This window comes from Mobula hypostoma, chromosome 24, assembly GCF_963921235.1.
Source record: "Mobula hypostoma chromosome 24, sMobHyp1.1, whole genome shotgun sequence".
NCBI lineage: Eukaryota > Metazoa > Chordata > Chondrichthyes > Myliobatiformes > Myliobatidae > Mobula > Mobula hypostoma.
In genome coordinates, this window is record NC_086120.1 from 10,896,212 (window position 1) to 10,917,450 (window position 21,239).

The 21,239-nt window shown below is 43.3% G+C and overlaps 1 protein-coding gene across 12 annotated transcripts in view; it reads right to left on the minus strand.

The window, feature by feature from the left end:
- Positions 1-21,239, minus strand: part of LOC134337298 (receptor-type tyrosine-protein phosphatase S-like) — a 513,177-nt gene that overhangs the window by 275,460 nt on the left and 216,478 nt on the right. For all 12 annotated transcript variants that reach the window (XM_063032185.1, XM_063032183.1, XM_063032184.1 and 9 more), the window contains exon 4: positions 20,291-20,432. In XM_063032185.1, the coding sequence (XP_062888255.1) occupies positions 20,291-20,432 (142 nt within the window). The remainder of the gene's footprint in view (positions 1-20,290; positions 20,433-21,239) is intronic.

A 21,239-nucleotide genomic window follows, 5' to 3' on the forward strand; every position in this document is an offset into this window, starting at 1 on the left:
AGTTCCTAACTGAGAAGTTTGGTGATAAAATCCCACTCCAGGGAATTAACCATGTGATCTAGATTAACAGTTCAGTGTGGTTCTGAAGGAACGCTTAACTGTCTGAGGGGTCTTTCATTCAAGGTAATAAACTGCAACCCTGCTTACCCTTGCAGGTGAATGCAAAAAGTCACAGTTCTATTTAAATATCTATGATCGTCATATCATGCAGCATTACACTAAATCCACACTGATCATCACATACCCATCTACACTCATTCTATTTTATTCTCCCTGATAATTGTAAGATTCTACTACTCACTTACGCAATTTACACTGGCCAATTAACCCACCTGGAGTGTGGGAGGGAACAAGAGGACATGGAGGAAACCTATACTGCTATAGGGAGAGTGTGCAAACACCACACAAACAGCACCCAAGGTGAGGTTTGAACCTGGTTCACTGAGGCAGTAACACTGTAATGCCTTCATGACTCTACATCTGCCTGTCTCTCATCAACATTAACAGAACGGATTGTAACCTGCACATGGAAAATTGTCTCAGAAAGCAGAGCCTGTAAATGTCCGTCTGGGTTTTCTGACGCTCATGGTGAGGATGGTATTGGAGTCGGTTTATTATTGTCACGTGTACTGGAGTACAGTGAAAACTCGTCATTACAGACCAGGTCATTACGCCATGCATTGAGCTGGAATAAGATAAAACAATAATAATGCAGAAGAATGTATAAAAGCTACTGAAAAAAGTGCAGTGTAGCTAAACAATAAAGTGCAAGGACAAAATAAGGAAGATTGTGAGGCTAAGAGTTTATCTTTTCCATTCAAGAACTGCTAATAGTGGGGTAGAAGTTGTCCTTGAGCCTATTGGTATGTGCTTTCGGGCTTTTGTATCTTCTGCCTGATGGGAGAAGGGAGAAGAGAGTATGTCTGGATGCATGGATCCTTGGTTATGCTGGCTGTATTACCAGAAACAGAGTTCACAGAGGGAAGTTCAGAGACCTGAGATCATAAAAAAACACATTTTGTGGTTCCATTCAAAGTCAAGGATACTCCAAGTATTTTTCTCTGTTTTGCTTCTTAAAACATTATTATAGTGAGGTGCTATCATGGGATGGTGAGCTTTCTATCTTGGAATGAAAAATAAAGCTACAGATGGTGGAAATCTGAACGAAACCTTGCAGATAGCACATATCAAAAACATAAACGCTAAATGCTAAAGAACATTCAGTAGGTCAGGCAGCATCTGTGGAGAAAGAACGGTGAATTTACAGAGAAGACTTACTCATGCTGATCCTTCTGTCATTAGGAAAGCACACAATGTGACACTGGTCACACTCATGACCATAATGGCCATTATCATGAACCCCAAGAGCTTGGTTCATCACCCTCAGTACCACTATAGTTGGAACAGACTTGCTAATGATGTGATGGTATTGGGTTTAATGTCCACAAAGCACTGAACTCAAAAGGAGATTTTAAGCCCTTTCCAAAATAGGTATCTGCAGGTACCTTCACTACAGGCAGATTAAACTGTATCAACCTGCTCTTCTAAGACTATCTTACTTCCCTGTCTAGTCTCTGCAGCAAGGTCTAGTTGCCAATGCCCAACAATTTGAGTGGCGGATTCCCCTTTCCTACCAAGGAGGATATACTTCCAGCTATCAAAGTAGTTTAAACATAGTTTATTTTTAATGATATATGTTTAAATTTAAACAAACAGTTCTTAACACACATTTAAAAGTCACAGAGGATTTCTTATTTATAAAGGATTTCCGGATTCCAAAAGATTTGTAAGCTACAGCTACAATTCTAATGAACTAAATAAACAAGTTGAAGATGAACTACAGTTGAAAATGGTCTGTTGCAGAAAACCAAGGTTGAGGAATGCATTCTAGTTCTTCTTTCTGTCACTCTGTCTTTCTATCATTCTCCTTGTTGTTCCTAACAATCCACAATGCTTTCTAACAGTTGTACTGTTTTGCTACTAGTTGACGTTAAATGCATGTGTTGCTTTTCAGGTACTTTTACTGGGACAAAATAATACACACAGATGGTCTGGGGACAGCCAAAATTACTGCTGTGAGAGCTGGCACTCTGGGTACACAAATATTCCAACTATTACTTGATCATATCTGTGACTATGTTTGATGTGCTAAGTGACAAAATCAGATTAGTCTGCAAGCTTCCTTAAACTTAGCCACAATGGTGCAAATAACTTAGCTAGTGTTTCCTGGTTTGATGCAGGCAATTAACATAAACCCATTGTGTTACGTTAATAAAACATGACACTACAATACGTCATTTTAAACTTGTTTACAACAAGAAGATGAGCAAGGAATATTGGTTAGAAGTTTAACTTTGTCAAGAATAACTCTGGACCCTGGGAAGTGAATGTCCATCACAATGAGATTGAGGGTCCCTGCTTCCGGACCCCTCACCTGAAACCATCAATTTGACAGAAAATTCCACCATCCTTGCAGGAAAGCTGCCTTTGAAGCTGGATGGGGACAGGTGCACAATAACACAGCCCTCATACTCTGATCAATACCTCCTGTGCCTTGGCTCCTGATTTAAAGCTTGGGATCACTGAGTTAATGTACAATCACAGAACCCGTGCGTGGGCTTCTCTCACTGGAGTCTAACTGTGTGAGTCAGTGGTTGCACCAACAGGGTTAGCCTTGGGTTACATCACAAATCTCTGCAGGCTTTCTCTTCCGCAAGCAGAAGCGTTACAAGGATTCGTTTCCATTTGATTATTCCCTTGAACAGACAAGTGGTGCCCTCCTAGTCAAGGGGAAAAAAGCTTAAATTTGAAGATGAATGTCTGATAAAAGGAACAGATCGCAGTTGCACAGCCTAGCTGTGTAAGTGCAGAAAGTTTATGGTGAATTCCTGAGTTGGAACCTCATTCACAACATCTCATTTTCCCTTGAATGATACCTGGATGCCTCAGATGTCTGCCTGGCCTGCATGTGTTCTGCTCAACATTTCGTTGTCCTAGATTTAATCTTCAAATGCAATGAGTTTGTGAACTGTTACAGTTACCTGCAGCCGCTTCCTTCTATATCTTCCTGTTGTTCCAGCAGGAAGCATCCTGGTTCTCTGGAGAAGGAATGACTAATACAACAGGTTGGAACTATCAGCAATATTTGCCTATCAGCACATCGGCCAGGGGTCCATCCCTCATCAGTGACGCTAGACAGTGAGGATACTTGGCAAATGGAGGCTGGCCCTGCCTCCCAACTACTTCCACGCACTCTCCACAGAGAGTGGCACTGGGTAATAGATTCCTACATGAGATTCTTGTCTGTGATCCAAACAGGAACCTACTTCTGATCAGTCACTCCAGCACAGAGGCAGAGCTGCTCACTTACTGCTCTGTTTGACTAGGGCATTACTGCTTTAACCAATGCAGAAGCAGTTTAATATTTAAATCACATCCATTTGTGTTGAGTCAGAAGAAGTATATTGAACGATTGGATTAAGTGGTTTAGAAGTCTCGGGTCTCTGGACTAAAGTTTGATTTGTTTATAACTGTTCTTTGAACTCAAGGATAGGATTACAGCCTTAAACTTACTCCCGGCAGAAGCTTTTGTTCATAAAAGTCACTGTTTCCACATCCATCCTGCTTTCAATTGATTTTAGGCCATATGGGGCCATCACTGAGCTTCTGAAAATAAGAAGCTAAGGATTAATGTCTACGGCGTCAATACTGCAGCCTCATCATCACTGAACAATTGTAGCAAGTAAATTTAATCATATCAGTGCGCTGGAGACTTGAGGGCCTGACGTCCAAACATATGCTTTTAAGGGCTCAGATAGCCAAACCTGTAGAGTGCAATAAAAAATAAGTAAGATGTCTCCTGAGACTTATTAGCACAGAATACCAAAGGAGTACTCACCATGCACTACATCCATGGCATGTGAGCAAGATTTATGGAAATCAGGTTCATGATCTGACCAAGATTTGGTTATTCATGAACTACAATAAACTCTTTCAGGTTTAGAGCCTTAGTGAGTTAGCAGTACATCCTGCCTTAGTTACCAGGGACCTAGTTACTGATGCACCATGGCCTACTGAAGAACTAACCAAAGATCCACATTCAACATAGACATCTCATGGTATTTCAACAATATGTATCAACCCGATACTTAACAGCATCCAACTTTCCTCAAAGTCTCTCATCCTCATTTGAGGAGGTAAAGACTGATACATTGGGGACACTTTAAGAGATAGACATATGGATAATAGAAAAATGAAGGGTTATGGGCGTTGTGGGAGGCAAAGGTTAGATTAATGTGGAATAGGTCATAAAGCTGGCACAACATTGTGGGTCAAAGTGCCTGCTCTGTGTTCTATGTACACCAATTGAAAGTAACTAAATATATTTCAAAACATTTATGGGAAAGGACACACAGAAGAAAGATAAAAGACTGGAGATAATGAAGATATTGCAGGAACAGCAAAAAATGTCCACAAGAAATACATTATACCTTATTAAGGTATAACATGCTAAAATAATGAAGGTATGACACAGATGCAATAAAGGAGAAGCTGGTTTGGTGATTAACAATTTGCTGAGAGACATGGGCTTTAAGAAATAAGAGTCAGGGGAGTTTGGGGAGTGCATTTTAAAGCTCAGGAGATGGCAGGCTAAATAAAAATGATATGCCCAATGATGTTGTGAAAGGCACTCAAGGTCCACAAGAAGGATAGGAGGAATGTAGAGGGTTGTAGAGCTGGAGGCATTACAAAAAAAGGATGAAGATATTCGAACTCAAGGACAAATCTGAATCTGAGCTGTTAGTGGATGAACAGAACATAACTGGAGTTAAGATACAAACAACAGCGTTTTGGTGAAGGATGAAAGTGGATAGCCAGGTGGAAGGGAGTGAAATTATTAAGGTTAAACATAACAAAAACCGGAGAAGGTTTCTGTAGAAGATGAACTGAGATGGCAAGATTTGGAAGCAGCAAATTGGCTCTTTGGAATGAAAGCAGGATATGGGAAATGAAATTCAGCTCTCACTCCACTTATGTGTTTCTTTTACACAGAGTTTTGATCCTCAGGGGTTTGTGATAAGACTTCCACCTCATGTTTTGGGATTCCGCACATTATTTCATGATTACAATGTACAATGTACAGAAGAAGACAACATTTTCTCTCTGAGAATTTATGAAAGCTATGGATTATGTTCCTTTCTCCAGGGGCAGGGAAAGCAATTTTATTCAATCTACTAAAATAAATAGACCAGGAGAGAAAAGGTAGGCACAAACAAAAGAGTGAAGAAATGGAGATCATAACAAATGAAAGTATTAAGGTTTCTTGGACGCAAACAACAGGAATTCTGCAGATGCTGGAAATTCAAGCAACACACATCAAAGTTGCTGGTGAACGCAGCAGGCCAGGCAGCATCTGTAGGAAGGGGTGCAGTCGACGTTTCAGGCCGAGACCCTTCGTCAGGACTAACTGAAGGAAGAGTGAGTAAGGGATTTGAAAGTTGGAGGGGGAGGGGGAGATCCAAAATGATAGGAGAAGACAGGAGGGGGAGGGATGGAGCCAAGAGCTGGACAGGTGATAGGCAAAAGGGGGATATGAGAGGATCATGGGACAGGAGGTCCAGGAAGAAAGACAAGAGCGGGGGAACCCAGAAGATGGGCAAGGGGTATATTCAGAGGGACAGAGGGAGAAAAAGGAGAGTGAGAGAAAGAATGTGTGCAAAAAAATAAGTAACAGATGGGGTACGAGGGGGAGGTGGGGTCTTAGCGGAAGTTAGAGAAGTCGATGTTCATGCCATCAGGTTGGAGGCTACCCAGACGAAATATAAGGTGTTGTTCCTCCAACCTGAGTGTGGCTTCATCTTTACAGTAGAGGAGGCCGTGGATAGACATGTCAGAATGGGAATGGGATGTGGAATTAAAATGTGTGGCCACTGGGAGATCCTGCTTTTACTTCCTCCCTTACCACCATTCAGGGCCCCAAACAGTCCTTCCAGGTGAGGCAACACTTCACCTGTGAGTCGACTGGGGTGATATACTGCGTCCGGTGCTCCCGATGTGGCCTTTTATATATTGACGAGACCCAACGCAGACTGGGAGATCGCTTTGCTGAACATCTACGCTCTGTCCGCCAGAGAAAGCAGGATTTCCCAGTGGCCACACATTTTAATTCCACATCCCATTCCCATTCTGACATGTCTATCCACGGCCTCCTCTACTGTAAAGATGAAGCCACACTCAGGTTGGAGGAACAACACCTTATATTCCGTCTGGGTAGCCTCCAACCTGATGGCATGAACATCGACTTCTCTAACTTCCGCTAAGGCCCCACCTCCCCCTCGTACCCCATCTGTTACTTATTTTTATGCACACATTCTTTCTCTCACTCTCCTTTTTCTCCCTCTGTCCCTCTGAATATACCTCTTGCCCATCCTCTGGGTCCACCCCCCCCACCTTGTCTTTCTTCCCAGACCTCCTGTCCCATGATCCTCTCATATCCCCCTTTTGCCTATCACCTGTCCAGCTCTTGGCTCCATCCCTCCCCCTCCTGTCTTCTCCTATCATTTTGGATCTCCACCTCCTCCTCCAACTTTCAAATCCCTTACTCACTCTTCCTTCAGTTAGTCCTGACGAAGGGTCTCGGCCTGAAACGTCGACTGCACCTCTTCCTACAGATGCTGCCTGGCCTGCTGCGTTCACCAGCAACTTTGATGTGTGTTGCTAAGGTTTCTTGGACATTTGTTCTGCTTTTTGTTTCAATTAAAATGAGGAAACAAGTTATGGTGAATTCCACAGGATCAAAATCAAAATTGGGTACCATGGTAACGTAGCAGTTGGCATGACTACTATTACAGCTCAGGGGCGTTTTGGAGTTCGGAGTTCTATTCCGACACTGTTCTGTAATGAGTCTCTGTACGCCCTCCCTGTGGAATACTTGGGTTTTCCCCGGGTACTCCGGTTTCTTCCCACAGTCCAAAGACATACTGGGTAGCTTAATTGGTCTTTGTAAGTTGTCTCTTGATGAGGTGAAGTTTAATCAGGGTTGTGGGGTTACTGGGGCAGCGTGGCTCGAAGGCTCAGTCCGGCCTGCTCGGTGCAGTGTTGCTAAGTAAAATAAACAATAAAACTTATCCAGTAATATCAGCTCTGATATAGCATTCTCCAAGATTCACTCATCAAAATACTCTGTCAGAAATGCAGCATGATTACTGTTTCTTTCGCCTAAAATGAAGCATATAAAGTTCTTATGAAAGTGCGCCAGGAAGAGGATCAGCTGTGGCACCAATGTATATGTGTTTGTATTAGCAACATATTCATAAAGAAATTGTCTATATTATTGATATAGATACCTATATTTAGAATAGTGACTGTTTAATCTGGGGGTGCAGCCTGTTTTGTAGACAGAACTAGCTTCTCCCACTTTTCTTTGTTAAACCAAGTGCAAAGTACTCAGTTCTGGATATAACCTGGACATGAAATTCCCTGTAACACACACAAAATGCTGGAGGAACTCAGCAGACCAGCCAGCATCTGTGGAAAAGAGTACGGTCGACGTTTCGGGTCGAGACCCATCAAGCAGGATGGAAATTCCCTGTTTTCGTTTTGTTTACACTGATTTGGCTGACCAAATTGAGCTTGAAAATTCTTTATATAATCAAGTGGAAATTCCGACGCATTTTCATTGAGGTGATCATCAGAAGTTCTATCTCATTAATGTGGCCAACAGCGAGGACCGTCAACTTCTGGGTGCATCGCTGTTAATATCAATTTGTAAATAGTCCTGGACAATCCTGCTACACTATTGATAAAGGATATAGCAATTCATTGGTATCCATGGCCACCATTTCTTTCTCAATCCACATTACATTAAACTGATTAACCAGTTATTTTTTCTATTTGATGTCATCTTTACTAACAAAGCAAAGGTGACCATTTGGTTAGGATTTGTCTCGAAGGTCTATTTCAATACCAGATCTATGCTAGGTTTTTCTTTCTAACTAGGACCAGCAGCAGTGGATTGATGGCAATGTGCTTATAACAGTGATGAAGGTGCAGGATTATATCCACATGAAACATAAAACAGTATGGTGCAGAAATGGACTTTGTCTTACCAAGCATAATTCCAAATTAAGTTCCCTTTTGCCTGCACATGATCCATATCTCTCCATTCCTGCATATCCATATGCTTATTTAAAAGCCTCTTGAACACCACTATCCTATCTACTTCCCCAATCCCTGGCAGCCTGTTCCAGACATTTATCACTCATAATGTAAGAAACATGCTCCACACATCTCCTTTAAACTTTCTCCCTCTCACTATTTCAGCCACGGAATAGTGAGAGGGAGAACTTAACTACCTTAACTAAGCTTCTCATAAGTTTATCAATTTTTATTCAGTTTCCCTGCACCTTCTGATGCTCTGAAGAAAATGATCCAAGCTTGCCCAATATTTCCTTTTAATTAATGCTTTCTAATCCTGGCAGTTCCTAAGGTTGTCATAGCCGGGGTGGTAGTGGGGATAAGCTCCCACTACCTATAAAGTGCTCCAAATGGCAAGTGACTCTACAGCCTCTGACAACCAAGTCCAACTCGTGGCCTTCATGTGTGGCCTAGCTACTAGGCCCTGCAGAATTGAATTGAATTTACCTTATTATCCTTCATACAGATAAGGAGTAAAAATCTTTATGCTATGTCTCCATCTAAATGTGCAATGCGCAATTTATAGCAATGTGCAATTTATGTACAACAGGACAGTCAATATAACATAGAATACAATTGTGTCAGCATGAATTAATCAGTCTGATGGCCTGATGGAAGAAGCTGTCCCGGAGCCTGTTGGTCCTAGCTTTTATGCTGCGGTACCGTTTCCTGGATGGTAGCAGCTGGAACAGTTGTTATTGGGGTTGGGGTGACTCGGGTCCCAAATAATCCTTCGGGCCCTTTTTACACACCTGTCTTTGTAAATGTTCTGAATAGTGGGAAGTTCACATCTACAGATGCGCTGGGCTGTCTGCACCACTCTCTGCAGAGTCCAACAGTTGAGAGAAGTACAGTTCACATACCAGGCAGCGATGCAGCCAGTCAGGATGCTCTCAATTGTGCCCTTGTAGAAAGTTCTTAGGATTTGGTGGTCCATACCAAACTTCTTCAACTCTCTGAGGTGAAAGAGGCACTGTTGTGCTTTTTTCACCGCACAGCTGGTACGTACAGACCATGTGAGGTCCTCAGTGATGTGGATGCCAAGGAACTTAAAGCTGTTTACCCTCTCAACCCCGTATCCATTGATGTCGGTTGGGGTTAGCCCATCTCCATTCCTCCTGTATTCCACAACCAACTCCTTTGTGTTTGCGATGTTGAGGGGAGGTTGTTTTCTTGAGAGCACTATGTCAGGGTGATGACTTCTTCTCTGCAGACTGCCTCATTATTATTTGAAATTAGGTCAATCACTGTAGTATCATCAGCAAATTTAACTAGCTGATTGGAGCTGTGGGTGGCAACACAATCATGGGTATACAGGGAGTAAAGGAGGAGGCTTAGGACACAGCCCTGAGGGGCACCTGTGTTGAGGGTCAGAGGGAAGAGGTGAGGGAGCCCACTCTTACCACCTGCCAGTGATCTGACAGGAAGTCCGGGATCCAGCTACACAAGGCAGGGTGAAGGCCGGGGTCTCTGAGTTTCTTGTCAAGCCTGGAGGGAATTATGGTGTGGAATGGTGAATTGTAGTCAAGAACTGTCTCAACTGACCAAGAAAATGGGCAAAGGCTGACTACTGGTGCCTCAAGACCAGTTGCTTTGGGCAGGTGGGTCTCATCAGGCTTGGACGATAGGAGAAGGAAACTCTGATTTTAAACCTCCACTGCCTTGCGGCCATACCCACCCATGGGAAAGGTTTCAAGAGTAAACCCTGAAGAAGAAATCCGGATCTGGGGTCCCTAAGGCAGTTTGATGTTGTTTACAACTTCACGCTGGCAACTGCTGTGATGACACTGGTGCCAAACTGTATTGACGCTTGCCCTTCCCTTGGACTACAGCAGTGACATGGAGGGGGGAACCCCCTATATGGGCAACAGCCGGTTCTTCAAATCTTCCTGCTCAGGAGAGAACATAGTCCACCAGCAGCACAAGCCCATGAACCCCTGGGATCGACGGCTGCCTACAGCCTAATTCCGGCAACATCCTGCTAATCCTCCTTCTGAACTTTCTCCAGAGCCCACTCTACCTCCTGTAATGGGGTGACCAGAACAGCACATAGTATTCCAAGTGTCACCTAACCAGAGTTCTATCCAACTGCAACTTACGTCACTAGCTCACAGACAATGTCACATTCAGCTCTGCCTTTATGGTCACTGAGTCAAGGTGCATGGAAATGATGTCAACACTATTCATAAACACTTTCCCAATGTGGCACAGGATCTGGGCGTGATAACGGGACCCTGCAATGATCAACAATGCCAAGCAGTGTCGCAGAGCCATGTGGCAACTATAGAAAGAAAAGGAGAGTTGATGCTTCAGGTCACGGACGTCTTGTGAACTGATCCTTCAGTTCTGATGAAGGACCTTTGAACTGAAACATTTCTTCTTCCACATATGCTGCCTAACCAGCCAAGTGTTTACAGTATATTCTGTTTTAGATTGGATTTCCTGCATCAGCATTGTTTTGATTTTAATTTACCAATCAGATTCTGAGATTTGCCATCCCAAACCTCTAACCTTGAAATGGAGGATCAGTTGCAGAAGACCATAAACCATGACTATAAGAGCTGAATTAGGCCATTCAGCCCAATGTTGTCTTCTCCGCCATTCCATCAGTGCAGATTATTTTCTTCTGTTTATTAATTCCATTTGCCCGCCTTCTCTCCGTAACCCTTAACCCCCCCTTACCAACGAAGAACATATCAATCTCTGCCCTCATTGCACATGGAGAGACGCTATATCACTTTGGAGTGCAAATGTATGGAAGATGATTGCAATGTTCTCCATGAATAAAAAGCTTGGGAATGTCCACACTGAAGCGATGGTCAATTTGGTTGAGACACCAAGTGTTGGTCAGAGACAGCAAACCTGTCCAACTGCAGCTGTGGAGAAGGGAACGATGAACCAGATATGTATGGAGTGTTAGAATGATTAGTCCCTGTCAATCTGCTGTCTGCAACACTGTCCTAGATGTAAAGACCTCATGATGAAGAAAATGTGAGGTGGTAGGAAAAATAACAATAATACCAATTTGCTCCCCCTCATGCTATGAAATGCACGGATTTAATGGTCTAATGTGAGCTGTGCAGAGTGCAGCCCTGCAGCTGCCTGTAAGAGGTAACCTTGAAAATGTCCTTGTGTGAGGCTGTTATCTATCCCTCAGGGATAAAACGCAGGACAGCAAAAAAAAACCCATAAACAGAGTTCATCGTGCTCTCGGTAAGATGGGAATTAACGCTGCAGTTTTAATTAATGCTCTGTTACAAAAATATAAAAGGCAGGGCTCGCAGTAGCTTCCCACAAAACGCAAAATTCATTTTAAAAAAGGACGTTAATGAGATAATCACATTCTGCACAAATCAATTTGTGCGCTAAGGGCAAGTAGTACAATATGTGGGCTGTACGGAGTAGGCAAGCTGTAATCCATCTGTGGGTAGAGTTGATTTACTAGCAGTTTCTCTTCTCCAGTCAAAGATTACATAAACAGACTTGCATCAAAAATAATTACTGAAGACCTAAATCATTTATTTTCCTTTGCTGATTCTCCTTCCAGGTGTGCCAGAGTCTTGCTGGAAACTCTTCTGCGGGAACTGCTTCATTTCCCTGAATCGCCATCAATCTCTCTGCATGGACAGTGGTTGTTTATGGACTATTCTGTTGTGGATTATTACTACCAGATTTGACCCTGCGTTTAGCGTGTCATCGTGCCCTACAACACAGAAACAGGCCCTTTTGTTGTGCTGTATCTGTCTTCTATAATTTCTTTTATTTGTGTCAGGTCCACAGCCTCTACTCAAACTAGCTTCTTTTTAAACTGAACTTCACATATATTCAGTTAGCTGGAACTTAAAATCTTAGCTGTGGATGGTTCATCCAAGCCTCTGAACTGCTAATATAGCAATTTTATCAGGTTTGCACCTATCTCTGTTCAAGATCCAGCTATGGCCAAGGTGACTCTGAATGCAAATGTCTGAGGATGTCACACCACTCTTCATTATCATTATTATTAACTAATTATTAAGACTGCTGAGGTGCAACAGTGGGGAGATAGAAGTACTCCATGCAGTACACAACCATTTCCTTCAGTCACCATGACAACACAGATCTGCACTCCTTGCCAGGCAGGAGTTGGTGGAGAAAGCAGGGAGGTGGGCACCCTGTCATTTATTTTTCTCTGTGTAGGAGTGCTGGGATAAAGTTTCAGACCAAACCTACTGCCTCAGCAATCCTGCTTCTGAAATAAAAACTCAAAGATAAAGCAAGAGTCTGTATTTGGATGTGAGGTCCTGGGAAACTGAATTGAGAATGAGTTTGCATGATGACACTTCATTCTGAAAGAGTGAGTGACACGTTACTTTTTTCCTTCACACCCTCACAATTCATTTGTTTACCCACTCTATGCTTTCTCTCCATATTCTGCGTCCTGTTTTCTTTGATGTACTTATGTATGGCATGATCAGCCTGGATGGCATGCAAACAAAAGCGTTTCATTGTAGTTTCATGGACATCCCAGTTCTATTTCATTCTTATTTCCTCCTACATCCCTTTCCCTCGTGAGCCAGAGTATCACCTCCATTTTGTGGCCCAACTAGGAAAAGTGAAGTAGTTGGCTACTCTGGATCTCTTCTGCACTTGTATACCTGCACCTGATCCAAATCTGAGTGCACTGTATATTGCTATTCAGAGACCTCCTATTCCCCTCCAATGAATTGTGCTCAAATTAAAGACTTGGCTGTTATCTTTGGCCACAACTCTTACTGTCCCAAAAGGCCAACAATGTTCCCCACCCAGTCATCATCCTTCACACTAAAGGAAAAGTCTTTCAAAGGATGGCATCAGCCAATCACTTTTGCCATGTTTGCTACATTTCAATTACATTGGTGTCCTGATTTCAGGCCCTGATAGTCAACTACTTTATCAAGAGTTAGGAACTTAAAAACACAAGGAAATAGGAGTGGGAGTAGGCCACTCAACCCTTCAATCCTACACCGCTAATTAACATAAGAGTGGCTGCCTCCTCTAGGCTTCATTTCTTCTTCTGTGCCAGTTCCCTGTAGCCATCAATTCCATGATTTTCCAAAAAAAATCCCAGTTATTTCCTGCCTCTACAATTCTCCAGCATAGAAAATTCCAAAGATTCACCACTCCTGCAAGAGGAAATCCTATCTTGCCACAATTTTAAATGACTTCTCACTTCTCTTGTAACTATATTCTGGAAATAAAGTTTATATAAAGGATGATTCACCACTGAAGACAACAGGAACTGGAGTTCCAGCTCGATGACCTTCATCTGGTCAGGGAGAGTGAGGAGTTGATAGAGAGGAGTTGCAGGCAGGTGGTCACGCCGGGGCCACGGGAGGCAGACAAGTGGGTCACGGTTAGGAGGGGGAAGGGGAAGAGTCAGGTAATAGGGAGTACCCCGGTGGCTGTGCCCCTTAACAACAGGTACTCCTGTTTGAGTACCCGGGGGAAGCGACAGTGGCCGTGCCTCCGGCACAGAGTCTGGCCCTGTAGCTCAGAAGGGTAGGGCAAGGAAGAGGAGGGCAGTTGTGATAGGGGACTCGATAGTAAGGGGGTCAGATAGGCGATTCTGTGGACGCAGTCCAGAGACCCGGATGGTAGTTTGCCTCCCTGGTGCCAGGGTCCGGGATATTTCTGATCGTGTCCAAGATATCCTGAAGTGGGAGGGTGAGGAGCCAGAGGTCGTGGTACATATAGGTACCAATGACATAGGTAGGAAAAGGGATGAGGTCCTGAAAGGAGAATATAGGGAGCTAGGAAGGGAGTTGAGAAAAAGGACCGCAAAGGTAGTAATCTCGGGATTACTGTCTGTGCCACGCAACAGTGAGAGTAGGAATGCGATGAGGTGGAGGATAAATGCGTGGCTGAGGGATTGGAGCAGGAGGCAGGGATTCAAGTTTTTGGATCATTGGGACCTCTTTTGGCGCAGGCGTGACCTGTACAAAAAGGACGGGTTACACTTGAATCTTAGGGGGACCAATATCCTGGCAGGGAGATTAGCGAGGGCTACTGAGGTGACTTTAAACTAGAATGGTTGGGGGGTGGGAATCAAATTAAAGAGGCTAGGCGTGATGAGGTTAGTTCACAACAGGGGGATGGGAACCAGTGCAGAGAGACAGAGGGGTGTAAAGTGAGGGTAGAAGCAAAAAGTACTAAGGAGAAGAGTAAAAGTGGCAGGCCGACAAATCCAGGGCAAGCATTAAAAAGGGCCACTTTTCAACATAATTGTATAAGGGCTAAGAGAGTTGTAAAAGAGCGCCTGAAGGCTTTGTGTGTCAATGCAAGGAGCATTCGTAATAAGGTGGATGAATTGAAAGTGCAGATTGTTATTAATGATTATGATATAGTTGGGATCACAGAGACATGGCTCCAGGGTGACCAAGGATGGGAGCTCAACGTTCAGGGATATTCAATATTCAGGAGGGATAGACATGAAGGAAGGGGAGGTGGGGTGGCGTTGCTGGTTAAAGAAGAGATTAACGCAATAGAAAGGAAGGACATAAGCCGGGAAGATGTGGAATCGATATGGGTAGAGCTGCGTAACACTAAGGGGCAGAAGACGCTGGTGGGAGTTGTGTACAGGCCACCTAACAGTAGTAGTGAGGTCGGAGATGGTATTAAACAGGAAATTAGAAATGTGTGCAATAAAGGAACAGCAGTTGTAATGGGTGACTTCAATCTACATGTAGATTGGGTGAACCAAATTGGTAAAGGTGCTGAGGAAGAGGATTTCTTGGAATGTATGCGGGATGGTTTTTTGAACCAACATGTCGAGGAACCAACTAGAGAGCAGGCTATTCTGGACTGGGTTTTGAGCAATGAGGAAGGGTTAATTAGTGATCTTGTCGTGAGAGGCCCCTTGGGTAAGAGTGACCATAATATGGTGGAATTCTTCATTAAGATGGAGAGTGACATAGTTAATTCAGAAACAAAGGTTCTGAACTTAAAGAGGGGTAACTTTGAAGGTATGAGACGTGAATTAGCTAAGATAGACTGGCAAATGACACTTAAAGGATTGACGGTAGATATGCAATGGCAAGCATTTAAAGGTTGCATGGATGAACTACAACAATTGTTCATCCCAGTTTGGCAAAAGAATAAATCAAGGAAGGTAGTGCACCCGTGGCTGACAAGAGAAATTAAGGATAGTATCAATTCCAAAGAAGAAGCATACAAATTAGCCAGAGAAAGTGGCTCACCTGAGGAGTGGGAGAAATTCAGAGTTCAGCAGAGGAGGACAAAGGGCTTAATTAGGAAGGGGAAAAAAAGATTATGAGAGAAAACTGGCAGGGAACATAAAAACTGACTGTAAAAGCTTTTATAGATATGTAAAAAGGAAAAGACTGGTAAAGACAAATGTAGGTCCCCTACAGACAGAAACAGGTGAATTGATTATGGGGAGCAAGGACATGGTAGACCAATTGAATAATTACTTTGGTTCTGTCTTCACTAAGGAGGACATAAATAATCTTCCAGAAATAGTAGGAGACAGAGGGTCCAGTGAGATAGAGGAACTGAGCGAAATATATGTTAGTAGGGAAGTGGTGTTAGGTAAATTGAAGGGATTGAAGGCAGATAAATCCCCAGGGCCAGATGGTCTGCATCCTAGAGTGCTTAAGGAAGTAGCCCAAGAAATAGTGGATGCATTAGTGATAATTTTTCAAAACTCGTTAGATTCTGGACTAGTTCCTGAGGATTGGAGGGTGGCTAACGTAACCCCACTTTTTAAAAAAGGAGGGAGAGGGAAACCGGGGAATTATAGACCAGTTAGCCTAACGTCAGTGGTGGGGAAACTGCTGGAGTCAGTTATCAAGGATGTGATAACAGCACATTTGGAAAGTGGTGAAATCATCGGACAAAGTCAGCATGGATTTGTGAAAGGAAAATCATGTCTGACGAATCTCATAGAATTTTTTGAGGATGTAACTAGTAGAGTGGATAGGGGAGAAACAATGGATGTGGTATATTTGGATTTTCAAAAGGCTTTTGACAAGGTCCCACACAGGAGATTAGTGTGCAAACTTAAAGCACACGGTATTGGGGGTAAGGTATTGATGTGGATGGAGAATTGGTTAGCAGACAGGAAGCAAAGAGTGGGAATAAACGGGACCTTTTCAGAATGGCAGGCGGTGACTAGTGGGGTACAGCAAGGCTCAGTGCTGGGACTCCAGTTGTTTACAATATATATTAATGACTTGGATGAGGGAATTAAATGCAGTATCTCCAAGTTTGCGGATGACACGAAGCTGGGTGGCAGTGTTAGCTGTGAGGAGGATGCTAAGAGGATGCAGAGTGACTTGGATAGGTTGGGTGAGTGGGCAAACTCATGGCAGATGCAATTTAATGTGGATAAATGTGAAGTTATCCACTTTGGTGGCAAAAATAGGAAAACAGATTATTATCTGAATGGTGGCCGATTAGGAACAGGGGAGCTGCAACGAGACCTGGGTGTCATTATACACCAGTCATTGAAAGTGGGCATGCAGGTACAGCAGGCGGTGAAAAAGGCGAATGGTATGCTGGCATTTATAGCGAGAGGATTCGAGTACAGGAGCAGGGAGATACTACTGCAGTTGTACAAGGCCTTGGTGAACCACACCTGGAGTATTGTGTGCAGTTTTGGTCCCCTGATCTGAGGAAAGACATCCTTGCCATAGAGGGAGAACAAAGAAGGTTCACCAGATTGATTCCTGGGATGGCAGGACTTTCATATGAAGAATGGCCTACTCCTGCACCTATTTTCTATGTTTCTATGTTTCTATGTCATGGTGCAGGTTCATTAAAGGAACTGGCAGAAAATAATAAACATAAGAGAGTCTGTAGATGCTGTAGATTTTGAGCAACCTGCACAAAATACTGGAGAACTCAGCCGGTCGGGCAGCATCTATGGAGGGAAACGGACAGGCGACATTTCGAGCCGAGACCCTTCATCAGTCCTGTGAAGGAAGGGGGCAGAAGCTGGGAAAAGGTGATGTGGGGAGAGGGGAAGTATTACAAGCTGGAAGGTGATAGGTGAAACCAAGTGAGGTGGAAAGAAGGGTGGGTTAGAGAGGGAGAATGAAGTAAGAAGCCGGGACTTGATAGGTAAAAGAGGGAAAGGGATGATGAGGTTGGAATCTAATAAGATGGGACAGTGCACTATGGAAGACAGGGAAGGAGAAGAGGCACCAGAGGGGGGAGATGGGCAAGTAAGCAGAAGATGTCATGAGAGGGAAACTAATACAGGGAATGGAAAAAAAAGAGGAGGAGGAGGGTGGAGAAATTACCGGAAGTTAGACGTTCGTGCCACCAGGTTAGAGGCTACCCTGACGGAATATGAGGTGTTGCTCGTCCAGCCTGAAAGTTGCCTCATCATGGCAGAAGTGTAGGCTAAGGACAGACATGTAGAAATAGGAATGGGAAGTCGAATGAAAATGGGTGGCCACTGTGAGATACTGCCTTTTGCAGAGGACTTAGTGAAGCTACTTGACGAAGCAGTGCTCCAATCTTTGTCAGGTCTCACTATTGTAGAGGAGGCTCCACAATTGGTGGACCAGATAGAGTAGATGCCCCACAGACTTGCAGGTGAGGTGTCGCTCCACCTAGAAGGATGTTAGAGGCCCTGAAAGGTGGTGAAGGTGGAGGTGTATGGGCAGGTGTAGCTCTTGTCCTGCTTGCAGAGTTAAGTGTCAGGAAGGAGATTAGTGGGGAGGGATGAGTGGAGAAGGGAATTACACACAGGACAATCCCTATGGAAAGCAGAGAATGGTGTGCTTTGATGTGCTCAGTGGTAGAATCCTGTTGTAGATGGCAGAAGTTACGGAGAGTGATGTGCTGGAGACCGAGGCTCCTGGGGTGGTAGAAAATGATCCATAAATGAATCTTAATATAAAATGGTTACCTTGGCATAGCATACTACGAAGCACTGTTCACAGTTCTGGAAATAATGACCATCATTATTGTCAATGTTTCTGCAGAGTAAAGCTAGCTAACAGAAGGCCCTTCACTTGGGAAAAACAAAATAACCTGGAATCCACAATGAAAATTATAAGTGTGCACTGAAACCACTTGGAGACAACAGCAAGCCGGAGCAACTATGCCAAACTGCTTGAGGCCACTAAACTATGTAGAAGTGTATTCATTAGATCGCTGTTCACTAATCCCTGCCTGCTGGTGTCAGGTTACACATGTGAGATTATCAATGGTCATAAACCTCGCCTTTGCCCTGAACAAAGCATACAATTTCCCTGAGCATGCAGGAGTCGTAGCTGGTCAGGAAGTTTAACTGCAAATCAGTCAGGGCACCTGGTGATGATCAACATCTCCAGTGTCTGAATATTCTGCTTCTTTGGAAGACCCTAGGAATCAATAATATCTGACTTACACCCTGGTTTTGAGGTTCTCTGGTAGATACCGAGACCAATGTGGGAACCGCAGATTTGGCTGATGCAACGGGTGGTCTGGATGGCAGTATACACTGTTGTGACTGAATGATTCAAGGCGACTTAATTGTGTGCCTTATCAGAGTGCAATGTATTGCTGGATAAAATCTTATTGCTCTTTAATAGTAAAAAAAACATTGGCAATGGTGTGTGGCACTAAGCATTTTGAAAAGGGTAGATATATCCAACATTAGGATGGAATGAATTACTCAGTTACACCCTCATAAATGCTTCCACGCAATTTTGCACTGTTTAGTTCTTCCACTTTAAATATATATCAAGCTCATATTTATCTATTGTCTTAGAATCATAGTTATACAGCACAGAAAAAGGCTCGTTGACCAACCATACCAATACCAGCCATCATTTACCCGTCCGTAATAATCCTCTTTATCAGCACCTGTCCCTCATATTGAGGTGTTCATCTAAATACTTCGTAAATATTGTGGAACTACCTGCCTTCAACACCCAGGCAGTGAAGTCAAGATTCCAAACCCCCTTGGGTGAAAAATACACTCCTCAGACCTACTCTAAGGCTCGTACCCCTCACCATAACCCATACCATCTGGCACTAGAAACCTTGGCAATTGGGGAATAAGCTCCTCCTATCTATTCTATACATGTCCCTCATAATTTGTGTAATATTGATGCCAGATCCCTCTACGCTCATTGCACAGTGGCATGGAGAAATGCTGCAAACATTACTGTATTAATGTGTACTACAGACACTGGAGACATGAGAAACTGGAAACGCTGGAATCGGGAGTAACAAAGAATCTGCTGGAGGAAGCCAGTGGCAGAATAGCTGCTCTGGAAGGATAGGAATTGTCAACACTTCAGCTCGAATCAGGACAGAGTTTTTTTGACTGGAAGCATCAACAGTTCCTTTCCTCTCCCAGGTGCTGCTTGACCCACTAAATTAATTCAGCTGGCTGTATGAATGAAGGGGGGAAGATTCTGCTCTGGTATCCAACTGTTTATCAAATCCTACTTTTCATCTTGTTTAATAGTTCTTGTCTCTGCTCAGTCTGGCACTGACTTTGATATATGCCGGAACCAGGAATGGACGCAATAGCAGGAGAGACCAGGGTCAATACAAATATCTCCCTTCATTCTGAGTTTCTGCAATATGAGGTGGTATATTCTTCTCTTCCTTTCCCTAAACCTTGACTCCGGTAATCTAATATCAACCAGATAAGAGTCAAACACTCATAGAGTTAAAGGGAAACATGACCTTTAGCCTAGCTGACACATTGCCTTACTCAGCTAATCCCATTTGCCAATTATTATCAGTCTATCATTTAAACAGTTCTCAAACAATATGTGAGTTGTGGATTAATAGAAATCAAAAAGCTTCAGATCCTGGAAATGTGAACCAGAAAGGTAATAAATAAATAAACAACAGGTCAGGTGTCATCTGTAGAAAGACAAAGAGGGTTAATGTGTTAGGTTGAAAACCCTTCATCAGGTGTGCTGAAAGATCTTCAACCTGAAATATTAACCTCGTTTTGCTTTCCATGGTTATTTATATTACATTTTCTGTAATCTAAATTCACACTGTCGTATCTTATGAAACAGGGATTTATCTCAGCTCTTTCTGCTGGAGTGTTGCACTGACAACTCTACAGTGAGCCTCGGTTATGAAACGGGAATTTTACCTCTTAGCACAGTGAGCTTTGCCGTTGCAGTTACATCGCCAAGCGCGTTGGTTGCTTGACACTCATAAACTGCTTCATCCCTGGGAGTCCTCAAGGGCTGTATTCTCAGGACTGCTCCAGCACCATCATCAAATTCAATCACCTAACAGAGATAAAAGGAGTTAGATTACTTTTCTCATTATCCCACTACAGCTTCTAGCCACCTCTCCTCTTGTCGTTACTCCCTCAAGCTGTGAGTAATCCTGGGATTGTGTCCACGTTGAAGCAACGTTAATTCCCATTTGGCTCCAGGCTAAAGCCTGACTAAATATGGCACCAGTTTATAGAAGAGAAACACTAACAGATGAAAAAGATCATAACAAACCTAAGTTCACATTATTCTGAAATTAAAACCAGAGAGAAACAGGGCAACATAGCTTGTAAGACCCCACATTCTCTTCTTCTCAAATTAAGTAAGTTGTTTGATAATTTTCTTTCTACAAGTAACGTTTCTTACCTCTGAGATGAAATTGACTTTTCAGCAACTAAAACACTCAACTGATGATACTACCAAATGGATCCACAATTCAGTTGCAGTCAGATAAATCAAAGCTTTTTAAAGGGGAAAAGAATACTTTTAGACTTCTGTTTCCTTTCTAATTGAAATGATGCACCTCCTGTAATCATACTTATTAATAAATTCAGAAGCAACCAATGTCTGATGACCTGCTGTTGGATGTCTGAATTCTCAAATCAAACAAAGTCACCTTCCAGTTTGCCTGTTTAACAGAATATATCCTTGCCCAAACAGAACCAGCTTAAAAGGCAAAGCTAACCCACAGAGTAAGCGGACACCTCCTGTGACATTTTAATGTTGGAGTCAACATACTCCTGCTGTCTCTGTTGAATTTCAACAGATGGTGAAGTCTGGTGATCGTGACGAAGGGTCCTGACGAAGGGTCTCAGCCTG